General features: G+C 43.1%; 1 protein-coding gene across 1 annotated transcript; it reads right to left on the bottom strand.

Moving 5' to 3' along the window:
• Positions 1-463: 463 nt before the first annotated feature.
• LOC135497740 (uncharacterized) lies at positions 464-5,989 on the bottom strand. The gene has a single exon (XM_064787573.1). It carries the CDS (start codon positions 5,987-5,989, stop codon positions 464-466), a length of 5,526 nt encoding a protein of 1,841 aa, XP_064643643.1.
• Positions 5,990-14,087: the final 8,098 nt, after the last annotated feature.

The raw sequence follows: 14,087 nt of genomic DNA, 5'->3' as shown, positions 1-14,087 counted from the left end.
CCAAATACACAACACTCCCCCCTGAAAATCGAGGAGGCAAGATTTTCAATAACACAATGAACCTAACCCGCCGTAAGGCTTAATTCTGAGAAATGTATGCTGAACACAATAGCTCCAAAATGCAAGACCTAGCATACATAAGTAAACAACTACACCTAATTCTATACCCTATAGAATATACCGTCAAATAACTCAAATACACATAATGACAAATCTAATGCTAAGAGTATTCCCCCCATTTACCAACCTGGGAAATGTAAATTACAACCTTCTGGTAAGAAACTCTGATGATGATATACCTAGTAATAGTAATAATAGTATACTAATACATGTAATCAAAATGTTAAGAATTTTGACCCCTTGATAGAGATTTGGCAATCAGTTGACATGCATGTATCTGACAACTACGACTGAGTTACCAAAACTCAACTCCAATTCTTGTATGTCACTCTGGATTAAATGTCTATTCTGCGGGTTCCAACAAACGCAACTTCTGAATAGGCCTTCTCATCAATCCTCTCTTGGTTTTCACTGTGACTGACCTAACCAACCCGTCTCTTCCTGGGTGTGTGGCCATCACACGTCCTAGTGCCCAATCTAGTTTTCTGATGTTGTCCTCCGCCACTAGAACGATGTCTCCCTCTTGCAGATTATCTCGTATCTCTGTCCATTTTGAACGGCGCTGTAATTCCACAAGGTATTCACTTGTCCACCTTTTCCAAAACTGTTTGGATATACTCTGTTGATAGGCCCATCTCCTTTCAAGTGACAACTCTGGCTTGTATACAGATGGCAGCAACTGCAGATTTCTTCCTATGATCAAGTGACCAGGGGTTAATGGAAGAGGATCCTCCTTGTCAGCCGAGATATCCGATAAGGGTCGAGAATTGATTTGAGCTTCTGCATCAGTGAGCACGGTCTGAAGCTCAGTAAATGTCAGGCTGGCCTTTCTGAGAATCTTTGAGAGAGCTCGTTTTACACTTCCAACAAGTCGTTCATAAAATCCTCCATGCCATGGAGCCCTAGGAGTTATGAACTTCCACTCGATTCCTTCCAGTCTGAGTTTATCCTTGATTCTCGCATTGTTGTGGAACAAACGGTAAAGCAATGAAGCTGCACTCTCAAATGTTTTTGCATTATCGGAGTAGATGGTACAACACTTTCCACGCCGATTCATCATGCGTCTCAATGCTTGTAGGAACTCCTCTGTTGTCAAATTTGCTGTCAGCTCTAAATGCACTGCCCTGGTGGCCATACATGTGAATATGAGGATGTAAGCCTTGTTGCTTCCAGCTCCATGTTTTCCACTGACATGTACTTCTCTAACATAGAGTGGTCCAGCATAGTCCACTCCAATGTTGGTAAATGGTGGCGATACATTAACCCTTTCCTCTGGCAACGGCGCCATTTTCTGCTCTAATTTTCTGGCACTTCTACATATCTTACATGGTAGGACTCTGCGAACTTCCTGCCGGCCACATACTAACCAGTATTTGCTTCTCAAGTTAGACAAGGTTTGAACAACTCCTGTGTGTCCAAAGATGATGTGATAGTGGATTATCAACATTTCCACAAATCTATTGTGATTAGGCAATATGATGGGGTTTCTAAGCTCATCTGGCAGTAGTGCTTTGTGTAGTCTCCCCCCAACACGGAGTAACTTCAGTTTCTCATCCCATATCGGATCAAGCTGTTTCAAGCGGCTATTTGCAGGAATCGAAAGGTTATTCTGTACTGCATGAATTTCCACTGAAAATGCTTGTTCTTGAGCCCAACGTAACCAATACAACTCCTCTTCTCTTTGATCAGTGAGATTCAAGATTGCATTTTCTTCTCGAACATGTTGCCCATCTCCTGTCCTCACTCGGTACTTTAAGCTTCGGACTCTATTCATCACTCTCAGAAACTTGTGGTAACTCTCATATTTCTCCACTAGTTTCAGCTGCTCACTTTTGGTTTGGTCAGTTGTTTTCTCTTTGACTTGCAGTGCTGAGAAAGTCTTGGGTTTTTTCTTCTGTTCAGCCAATTCCAGTTCAGCTGTGTCAATTCGCTGTTTTGGCCAACTTTCTTCTTCTTTTCTTAGGAAGTCTGGCCCTTCCCACCAGAGTTGCGAGTTAACTAAGCTTTCAGCAGAACATCCTCTCGAGCATAGATCAGCGGGGTTAATTTTCCCTGGCAAATGACTCCACTTCCTAGGTGGTACTAGATTCTGTATCTCACTCACGCGATTGGCAACGAACGTCTGCCAAGTGTAGGCAGGTTTGCTAATCCAGGCAAGTACTACTTGTGAGTCAGTCCAGCAGTGTACATCCTCTATTTCCAACTTGATTTCACGTTGAACGTAGTTTACCAAGCGTGCTGTGATTAGCGCAGCCATGAGCTCTAGCTCTGGTAAGCTTCTCTTCTTTCCAAGTGGTGACACTCTAGTTTTAGAGCACAGTACAGCTGTGTGCACTCTCCCTGTTGGCAAGTCCTCAACCCTGACGTAAACTACTCCTCCATATGCTGCTACACACGCATCACCGAAACCATGCAGTGTGAATCTAGGTTGAGTGAAGCTCTCAGGAACTATACATCGCTGGACCTTTATCTGATCCAGATCAGAAACTTGCTCCTTCCAACGTACCCAGTTCTGATGAAGTTCATCAGATAACTTCTCATCCCAGTCAGTACGATCCATCCAGGACTGTTGGAATAGCCGCTTGGCTACCAAAGTGAACGGTGCTAACAAACCCATCGGGTCGTAAATTCGATGAAGTTGTTGTAAAACAGTCCTACGAGTTTCACAGGGTACATTTTCCATCCTCTCGCAAAAGGAAAACATTAGTACGTCCTCTTTAGGAATGTACTTGATCCCCAACGTTTTTGTAGTAAATTGTTCCTCAGTGACGACTACTATACCATAGGCAAGATCTGACTCCTCTAATCCAGCCAAAGCTTCTGGTTTGTTGGACACAAATTTCCTGAGTGGGAATCCTCCAGATTTCAAGACTGTTTTCATGTCTACTGCTAAGATTGCTGCTGCTGTGGTATTGTCTTCTCCAGACAGTACATCATCCACGAAAATATTTTCTGTTATTTCCTCAGTAGCCTTTGGGTATTCCTTTGTCTGTGTGAGTGCATGGTCCACTACAGTTTTGATACTCGAAAATGGAGATGATTTCAGACCAAATGTTACTGTTTTCAGCCTGTAAACATCAGGTTTTTTACTAGTGTCCATGTCACGCCATAAGAATCTCTGTAGATCTTGATCTCCAGTTTGCATGCCGATTTGAAGAAACATTTTCTCTATATCTGCTACAAGCGCTACTTTATGTTTTCTGAAACGCAAAAGTATGGCAAGTGGGTCGGGCTGCAGTGCTGGTCCACTCAACAATGTGTCATTTAGTGACACCCCCTCTGGTCCTTTGGCGGAGCCGTCAAACACAACACGCACCTTTGTGGTTGATTTATCCATTCTAACAACAGGGTGATGAGGCAAGTACCATATTGCTTGCGCTTGTTTCTCCAATTCCTCAACTTTCTCGGCACGCCCTTTATCAACTAACTCTTGGATCTGTTCTTGGTAGGCCTTTCCCAAGTCTGGGTCCCTCTGTAATCTTCTTTCCAACCCCTCGAGACGTTTCTCTGCTAAGGTTCGATTTGATTCTAAAGACTTGTCCTTCCAGTCCGGATGGCGAATCAAACCTGTGACGTAATGACCATCTACGAGTTTGGTATTATCAAGATGCTGCTGCAATGCATCAGTCTCCAATTCTGTGGCTTGGTGCTTGACCTCATTAGGTAATATTCCCAAGTGTTCTAGGTCCCAATGTCTGGCTGCAAAATCAGTTTCATTCTCCAAGGAAACTCTATGACACGTGTTTACCATACCAATCTTTCCATGTCGTTGGTTTGGCTCCTCTACTGGGCAGATACCTGAAAGTACCCATCCAAAATGACTCTTTGTGGCAGTTGGCATTCCTGGTGGTCCAGTTTTTCTAACAGGCAGTAAGATGTTTGTGGTATCCTCTAGCCCCAACATAACATCAATTTCAGCCGATTCACGGGGGTATGTGTCTGCTATCTGCAATCCCTGTAAGTGTTGCAGCTTTGACAAATCTACTCTCACGCAGTTGAGGTCCATGCTAGGCTGATGAACTGTGTAGGCCTCTATCTCAAATTCCTCACCTTTCCAATTAGGAATAGCGCTTGATAGATGAAACTTAACTCTCTCTGTTTTCAATCTCATCTGGTTACCACCGGCTAGTGAAAATTCTGCCTCAACCTTGGGTCCTCGCAAGTCCAGTTTTCTTGCCATCTTGTTACTTATGAATGATACACCGCTGCCTGTATCAAATAAGATTCTCGCCACTGAAATTGCTCCTCGTGATTCGATTCTTGCTAGAGTGGATTGCATCAATATCTCCTTTGGACCTCTAATGGCCTTGACAAGTCCTACACTCTTGGGAACCTCCGTTTTTTGACGTAGACCTTGTACTTGCTCTTCTTCCGGTAGCTCTGGCTCACGATCATAATGGATCAAGGTATGATGTTTCTTCCCACATCTCTGACAGTGTCTTGAATTACAGTCTTTGACATAATGCGAAGCAAAGCAGTTAAAACAAAGTTTTAAACTCTTGACCTTGTCTATGCGATCACTGACACTCATGGCTTTGAAGGTCTGGCACTGATAAAGTAGATGTGCTTCTTGGCATACAGGGCACTTGGGAGTTCGACTCTGCGTCTTCTGTTTTGATTGTCCAGCTTTAGGGTTACTTGTAGCATTGACATTCAATGCATATGCACTTGGCTTGCCATAACTAGTACTAGTATGTTTTTTCTCTGGTTTCTGTGAGTGTGAAGTACTACTACTTGTGGTTGGTCGCTTTCCCCCCTCCATTTCCGTCCTTCGGGTAACTTGCAGGGTGTCGAGTAGCCTTTCCAGTAAGTCGGGAAATTTCAGAGGCAAAGTCGACTTTGTTTTTGCCTTCAGCTTTTCGCCATCCCACTTTCGCAACAGTGTTTTGGGAATTTTGGGCCTGACCAATGCCGTGAAAATCCAACTTGTTTCGTCTAGTTCACATAGAGCCTCGGTTTTCTTTAAAATATAATTCCATGCTGACACAAGCTTATGGCAGAATGGCTCCATGTCTTTTAGTGCAAGGGAGCTCGGTGCCTCCATGTTGGCTATCTCGATTACAGCCTTCTGCACACAACTCTCCACGTCACCATACTTGCTTTCTAAAACTTGGAGGATGTCTTGGTAATCAGGATCTTTCATACCCGCTACTAACTTTCTACACTCGCCCTCTAGTAATGTAATGGTAAAGTGCGTCTTTTCCACCTCCGAATAACCTGGCTTCGCCAACTCCGCTTCTAACAGCTCTCGCCATTGATCGAAGAAATGCGGGTCGCCGCTAAATTTTGGTATGGGTAGCTCTCTCTTCTTCTTGGTCAAAGTTGACAAGATGGTTGTGAGCTGCTCTCCTGATATTCCATTGTTCATGGATTTAAAAGCCTCTGCTAAACCCTTTGTTAACACTTCAATGTTGCTCTGGCTACTATGATGGGATCCTTTGCCTTCACTCTCACTCCTCTCCTTTGTCGGCCTGAACCAGTCTTTCTCCAACCTCTGGATCTTGGCATCACAGTTGAAGTACCTCTCTCTATAGTCTTGCTCATCTTTATCTTCTCTTCTCCTCTGGTCGTCAGACATAGCGTTCAGCCTCTCCTCGTTATCTCTGTGATAATCCACTTGGTCTTGAGTATCTTGCAAGTCCATGTAGGCTGACTTCAACTGTTCTCTGGCAGACATGGCTGCCCTCACTTTAATCTCATTCTCGGGTGAACGGTCATCATCGTCTAATGCTGGAAGAACATCATCATAATATCGGAACAAGGATTTCTCCAACTTGGTGTATCTCTGCCGATTGATGCGCCTCCTTTCCAATAGGAATTCAAGCGTTGCTGGCTCAGCAGCCACACTTTTACCCTTAGTAGTCGCCATTACATGTATGTCAGTGATTTTAGGACAGATGAAGCAGTATTGATAATTTTTAAAACAATTATTACGTTAACGTAACCCACTTGAGAACTTAACCCTCACTATTTGTGACCTGGTAAAACTTTGAGACTTATAATAAATTGGTATACCGAGGAATGATAAACCTTGTAGTAATTACCATAAAAAGACCATTGCATATTGCACCAAAATCACTATCTACTCATGAAAACCAGTGAGATTTGAACTGAATGGCAATCTCAAGACTCATATAAACACTTTGACTATTAAAGTACAATGTATAAACACACGATAACTCAACACTATACAAACATGGTCACCTCTTAAGTATTGTGACAGCGTCACTTTATCTTAAGGTCAATAATTAGTCACAGTATTTACTATGATTATTCTATGAAATACAAATGTAGTAAGACCAAACTGTAACTCAAACACTCTTGAGAATCACTACCGGTAACCGTTTTAAATAAAATGCAACTCTAATCTACATGTAATCCATATTAAAATTGAATACCTGTATCATGTATGCCTCAACATGGCAGATGCCAGATTCAGTAAATACCAATAAACACAACGTGGCACTTATACTCTTGACACTCACTGAAAGAAACTCTGATGGCTCACACTCAACTCAGATTAGGCTGACTAAATCCTTACTTTTAGATTTATCAAACCGTTACCTGTTAAAGATTACCAAACATACACTAACAGTAATACCTCTGTAAAATGCAAACTCAGTATTTGGCATAAATTTAACACATGGTAAGACAGGACACTTATACTGAAAGTGAAACAAGAAGTCAAAGACTTAAAACTCAGGGTAAGAAAGAATCACCTTTTTGGATTCATACGTGGTTGAACTCATACACACTGCAGTAAGTTTGACATCTTTTAGTCAAAGCATAAACTCATAATTCTAGGGGAAAGCTAGAAAACACTCAGATACGAATTTAGTCAAAGTACACGCAGATGTCCTCCACAACTCAGTCTTAACTCAGCGACAAGACGTATCTGCATAACTCGGCGATGTCTGGAACAGCGACGATTCTCACTCATGTAGTCGTCAAGATTCCTGGTCCTCATAGATGATGCATCTGTGCTGGGAGCTGCTCAGCAATGTACGACAACTAACGGATGCTCGAAAAGCACGTGCACGTGGAACTCAGGAACTCGGGTTTTCCACAAACTACACGCTAAAGACAGTCCGACTCACTCTGCTCAGGCCATGCACGAATTGTCATTGCATGGGTTGGGTGAATCCTCGAAAGACAGAAGAGAAAGTCACACCCTGCACCTCTGTCAAGGCTCAACTCAAAATTCGTTTTTTCGGATGCACAACTCTCACAATGTCAAATTACTCATTTGTATTGAGTACTGTTGATCACAGTGTCCCACCTCAGGTCCACCGTACTACTCGACTGCACACCGCACAACTCCGGAGTGCATGAAAGACAACATTTTGCAACCACGTGCATTGGATGCCTGTATATGCTTAGTGCATCAATAGTGCATCACTGCGATCACTGCCACTGCCGCGCCGGCACATCGGATCGATTGGCGACTGTCCTGATCCGGTCGGAGAGACCATAATGTTCTGTAGCTACTTAAGTTTGGAGTAAGTGGGAAATACAGGGCGACATTCGGCTGTGTTCTGTAGGGACTGTATATTTATTAAGGATTCTAAAATACAAATTCATCGCACGTGCTCTCATATCTCGCCATTGCTCGTTGTTGTCGTTACACATAAAACCGTCTCAACCAAATACACAACACTCATCCAGCATATCTCAGCCTTTGAAGAGAACCACCTATTGTCTTTGAGACACCATGAATAGCTAGCTCCTCATCCAGTACATCTCACCCTTTGAAGAGAACATCCTACTGTCTTTGAGACACCTTGAATAGCTAGCTCCTCATCCAGCATATCTCAGCCTTTGAAGAGAACAACCTACTGTCTTTGAGACACCTTGAATAGCAAGCTCCTCATCCAGCATATCTCAGCCTTTGAAGAGAACATCCTACTGTCTTTGAGACACCATGAATAGCTAGCTCCTCATCCAGCATATCTCACCCTTTGAAGAGAACAACCTATTGTCTTTGAGACACCATGAATAGCTAGCTCCTCATCCAGTACATCTCACCCTTTGAAGAGAACATCCTACTGTCTTTGAGACACCTTGAATAGCTAGCTCCTCATCCAGCATATCTCACCCTTTGAAGAGAACAACCTATTGTCTTTGAGACACCTTGAATAGCAAGATCCTCATCCAGTACATCTCACCCTTTGAAGAGAACATCCTACTGTCTTTGAGACACCTTGAATAGCTAGCTCCTCATCCAGCATATCTCACCCTTTGAAGAGAACATCCTACTGTCTTTGATACACCTTCAATAGCTAGCTCCTCATCCAGTACATCTCACCCTTTGGAGAGAACAACCTATTGTCTTTGAGACAACCTGAATAGGGAGCTCCACATCCATTGCATCTCGGCCTTCGAAGAGAACATCCTACTGTCTTTGAGACGCCTTGAATAGCTAGATCCTCATCCAGTACATTTCATTCTTTCATGAGAAAATCCTACTGTCTTTGATACACCTTGAATAGCAGGCTCTTCATTCAGTACATCTCATCCTTTGAAGAGGACAACCTATTGTTTTTGAGACGCCTTGAATAGCTAGCTCCTCATCCAGTACATTTCATTCTTTCATGAGAACATCCTACTGTCTTTGATACACCTTGAATAGCTAGCTCCTCATCCAGCACATCTCACCCTTTGAAGAGAACATCCTACTGTCGTTAAGACACCATGAATAGCTAGCTCCTCATCCAGCATATCTCATCCTTTGAAGAGAACAACCTACTGTCTTTGAGACACCATGAATAGCTAGCTCCTTATCCAGTACACCTCACCCTTTGAAGAGAGCATCCTACTGTCTTTGATACACCGAATAGCAAGCTCCTCATCCAGTACATCTCACCCTTTGAAGAGGACATCCTACTCTCTTTGAGACACCTTGAATAGCTGGCTCCTCATCCAGTACATCTCACCTTTTGAAGAGAACATCCTACTGTCTTTGAGACACCTTGAATAGCAAGCTCCTCATCCAGTACATCTCACCCTTTGAAGAGAACATCCTACTGTCTTTGAGACACCTTGAATAGCTAGCTCCTCATCCAGCATATCTCAGCCTTTGAAGAGAACAACCTATTGTCTTTGAGACACCATGAATAGCTAGCTCCTCATCCAGTACATCTCACCCTTTGAAGAGAACAACCTACTGTCTTTGATACACCTTGAATAGCTAGCTCCTCATCCAGCATATCTCACCCTTTGAAGAGAACAACCTATTGTCTTTGAGACACCTTGAATAGCAAGCTCCTCATCCAGTACATCTCACCCTTTGAAGAGAACATCCTACTGTCTTTGAGACACCTTGAATAGCTAGCTCCTCATCCAGCATATCTCACCCTTTGAAAAGAACAACCTATTGTCTTTGAGACACCTTGAATAGCAAGCTCCTCATCCAGTACATCTCACACTTTGAAGAGAACAACCTATTGTCTTTGAGACACCTTGAATAGCTAGCTCCTCATCCAGCACATCTCACCCTTTGAAGAGAACAACCTATTGTCTTTGAGACACCTTGAATAGCAAGCTCCTCATCCAGTACATCTCACCCTTTGAAGAGAACAACCTATTGTCTTTGAGACACCTTGAATAGCTAGCTCCTCATCCAGCACATCTCACCCTTTGAAGAGAACAACCTATTGTCTTTGAGACAACTTGAATAGCAAGATCCTCATCCAGTACATCTCACCCTTTGAAGAGAACAAGCTATTGTCTTTGAGACACCTTGAATAGCAAGCTCCTCATCCAGTACATCTCACCCTTTGAAGAGAACAACCTAGTGTCTTTGATACACCTTAAATAGCTAGCTCCTCATCCAGCATATCTCACCCTTTGAAGAGAACATCCTACTGTCTTTGAGACACCATGAATAGCTAGCTCCTCATCCAGTACATCTCACCCTTTGAAGAGAACATCCTACTGTCTTTGATACACCTTGAATAGCTAGCTCCTCATCCAGCATATCTCACCCTTTGAAGAGAACATCCTACTGTCTTTGAGACACCTTGAATAGCTAGCTCCTCATCCAGCATATCTCACCCTTTGAAGAGAACAACCTACTATCTTTGAGACACCATGAATAGCTAGCTCCTCATCCAGTACATCTCACCCTTTGAAGAGAACAACCTATTGTCTTTGATACACCTTGAATAGCTAGCTCCTCATCCAGCATATCTCACCCTTTGAAGAGAACAACCTACTATCTTTGAGACACCATGAATAGCTAGCTCCTCATCCAGTACATCTCACCCTTTGAAGAGAACAACCTATTGTCTTTGATACACCTTGAATAGCTAGCTCCTCATCCAGCAAATCTCAGCCTTTGAAGAGAACATCCTACTGTCTTTAAGACACCTTGAATAGCTAGCTCCTCATTCAGCTTATCTCACCCTTTGAAGAGAACAACCTACTGTCTTTGATACACCTTGAATAGCTAGCTCCTCATCCAGCATATCTCACCCTTTGAAGAGAACAACCTATTGTCTTTGAGACACCTTGAATAGCAAGCTCCTCATCCAGTACATCTCACCCTTTGAAGAGAACATCCTACTGTCTTTGAGACACCTTGAATAGCTAGCTCCTCATCCAGTACATCTCACCCTTTGAAGAGAACATCCTACTGTCTTTGAGACACCTTGAATAGCTAGCTCCTCATCCAGCATATCTCACCCTTTGAAGAGAACAACCTATTGTCTTTGAGACACCTTGAATAGCAAGCTCCTCATCCAGTACATCTCACCCTTTGAAGAGAGCAAGCTATTGTCTTTGAGACACCTTGAATAGCAAGCTCCTCATCCAGTACATCTCACCCTTTGAAGAGAACATCCTACTGTCATTGAGACACCATGAATAGCTAGCTCCTCATCCAGTACATCTCACCCTTTGAAGAGAACAACCTACTCTCTTTGATACACCTTGAATAGCAAGATCCTCATCCAGTACATCTCACCCTTTGAAGAGAACATCCTACTGTCTTTGAGACAGCTTGAATAGCAAGATCCTCATCCAGTACATCTCACCCTTTGAAGAGAACATCCTACTGTCTTTGAGACACCATGAATAGCTAGCTCCTCATCCAGCATATCTCACCCTTTGAAGAGAACATCCTATTGTCTTTGAGACACCTTGAAAAGCAAGCTCCTCATCCAGTACATCTCACCCTTTGAAGAGAACATCCTATTGTCTTTGAGACACCTTGAATAGCTAGCTCCTCATCCAGTACATCTCACCCTTTGAAGAGAACAACCTATTGTCTTTGAGACACCTTGAATAGCAAGATCCTCATCCAGTACATCTCACCCTTTGAAGAGAACATCCTACTGTCTTTGAGACACCTTGAATAGCTAGCTCCTCATCCAGCATATCTCACCCTTTGAAGAAAACAACCTATTGTCTTTGAGACACCTTGAATAGCAAGCTCCTCATCCAGTACATCTCACCCTTTGAAGAGAACATCCTACTGTCTTTGATACACCTTGAATAGCTAGCTCCTCATCCAGCATATCTCACCCTTTGAAGAGAACATCCTACTGTCTTTGAGACACCTTGAATAGCTAGCTCCTCATCCAGCATATCTCACCTTTTGAAGAGAACATCCTACTGTCTTTGAGACACCTTGAATAGCTAGCTCCTCATCCAGTACATCTCACCCTTTGAAGAGAACATCCTACTGTCTTTGAGACACCATGAATAGCAAGCTCCTCATCCAGCATATCTCAGCCTTTGAAGAGAACATCCTACTCTCTTTGAGACACCATGAATAGCTAGCTCCTCATCCAGCATATCTCACCCTTTGAAGAGAACAACCTATTGTCTTTGAGACACCTTGAATAGCAAGATCCTCATCCAGCACATATCACCCTTTGAAGAGAACAACCTACTGTCTTTGATACACCGAATAGCAAGATCCTCATCCAGTACATCTCACCCTTTGAAGAGGACATCCTACTGTCTTTGAGACACCTTGAATAGCTAGCTCCTCATCCAGTACATCTCACCTTTTGAAGAGAACATCCTACTGTCTTTGAGACACCTTGAATAGCTAGCTCCTCATCCAGTACATCTCACCTTTTGAAGAGAACATCCTACTGTCTTTGAGACACCTTGAATAGCTAGCTCCTCATCCAGCATATCTCAGCCTTTGAAGAGAACCACCTATTGTCTTTGAGACACCATGAATAGCTAGCTCCTCATCCAGTACATCTCACCCTTTGAAGAGAACATCCTACTGTCTTTGAGACACCTTGAATAGCTAGCTCCTCATCCAGCATATCTCAGCCTTTGAAGAGAACAACCTACTGTCTTTGAGACACCTTGAAATGCAAGCTCCTCATCCAGCATATCTCAGCCTTTGAAGAGAACATCCTACTGTCTTTGAGACACCATGAATAGCTAGCTCCTCATCCAGCATATCTCACCCTTTGAAGAGAACAACCTATTGTCTTTGAGACACCTTGAATAGCAAGATCCTCATCCAGTACATCTCACCCTTTGAAGAGAACATCCTACTGTCTTTGAGACACTTTGAATAGCTAGCTCCTCATCCAGCATATCTCACCCTTTGAAGAGAACATCCTACTGTCTTTGATACACCTTCAATAGCTAGCTCCTCATCCAGTACATCTCACCCTTTGGAGAGAACAACCTATTGTCTTTGAGACAACCTGAATAGGGAGCTCCACATCCATTGCATCTCGGCCTTCGAAGAGAACATCCTACTGTCTTTGAGACGCCTTGAATAGCTAGATCCTCATCCAGTACATTTCATTCTTTCATGAGAAAATCCTACTGTCTTTGATACACCTTGAATAGCAGGCTCTTCATTCAGTACATCTCATCCTTTGAAGAGGACAACCTTTTGTTTTTGAGACGCCTTGAATAGCTAGCTCCTCATCCAGTACATTTCATTCTTTCATGAGAACATCCTACTGTCTTTGATACACCTTCAATAGCTAGCTCCTCATCCAGTACATCTCACCCTTTGAAGAGAACATCCTACTGTCTTTGTGACACCTTAAATAGCTAGCTCCTCATCCAGGACATCTCACCCTTTGAAGAGAACATCCTACTGTCTTTAAGACACCATGAATAGCTAGCTCCTCATCCAGCATATCTCATCCTTTGAAGAGAACAACCTACTGTCATTGAGACACCATGAATAGCTAGCTCCTCCTCCAGTACATCTCACCTTTTGAAGAGAACAACCTATTGTCTTTGAGACACCTTGAATAGCTAGCTCCTTATCCAGTACACCTCACCCTTTGAAGAGAGCATCCTACTGTCTTTGATACACCGAATAGCAAGCTCCTCATCCAGTACATTTCACCCTTTGAAGAGGACATCCTACTGTCTTTGAGACACCTTGAATAGCTGGCTCCTCATCCAGTACATCTCACCTTTTGAAGAGAACATCCTACTGTCTTTGAGACACCTTGAATAGCAAGCTCCTCATCCAGTACATCTCACCCTTTGAAGAGAACATCCTACTGTCTTTGAGACACCTTGAATAGCTAGCTCCTCATCCAGCATATCTCAGCCTTTGAAGAGAACAACCTATTGTCTTTGAGACACCATGAATAGCTAGCTCCTCATCCAGTACATCTCACCCTTTGAAGAGAACATCCTACTGTCTTTGAGACACCTTGAATAGCTAGCTCCTCATCCAGCATATCTCAGCCTTTGAAGAGAACAACCTACTGTCTTTGATACACCTTGAATAGCTAGCTCCTCATCCAGCATATCTCACCCTTTGAAGAGAACAACCTATTGTCTTTGAGACACCTTGAATAGCAAGCTCCTCATCCAGTACATCTCACCCTTTGAAGAGAACATCCTACTCTCTTTGAGACACCTTGAATAGCTAGCTCCTCATCCTGCATATCTCACCCTTTGAAGAGAACAACCTATTGTCTTTGAGACACCTTGAATAGCTAGCTCCTCATCCAGCACATCTC

This window comes from Lineus longissimus, chromosome 13 (genome assembly GCF_910592395.1).
Source record: "Lineus longissimus chromosome 13, tnLinLong1.2, whole genome shotgun sequence".
NCBI lineage: Eukaryota > Metazoa > Nemertea > Pilidiophora > Heteronemertea > Lineidae > Lineus > Lineus longissimus.
This window is presented reverse-complemented; position numbering and strand designations above follow the sequence as displayed.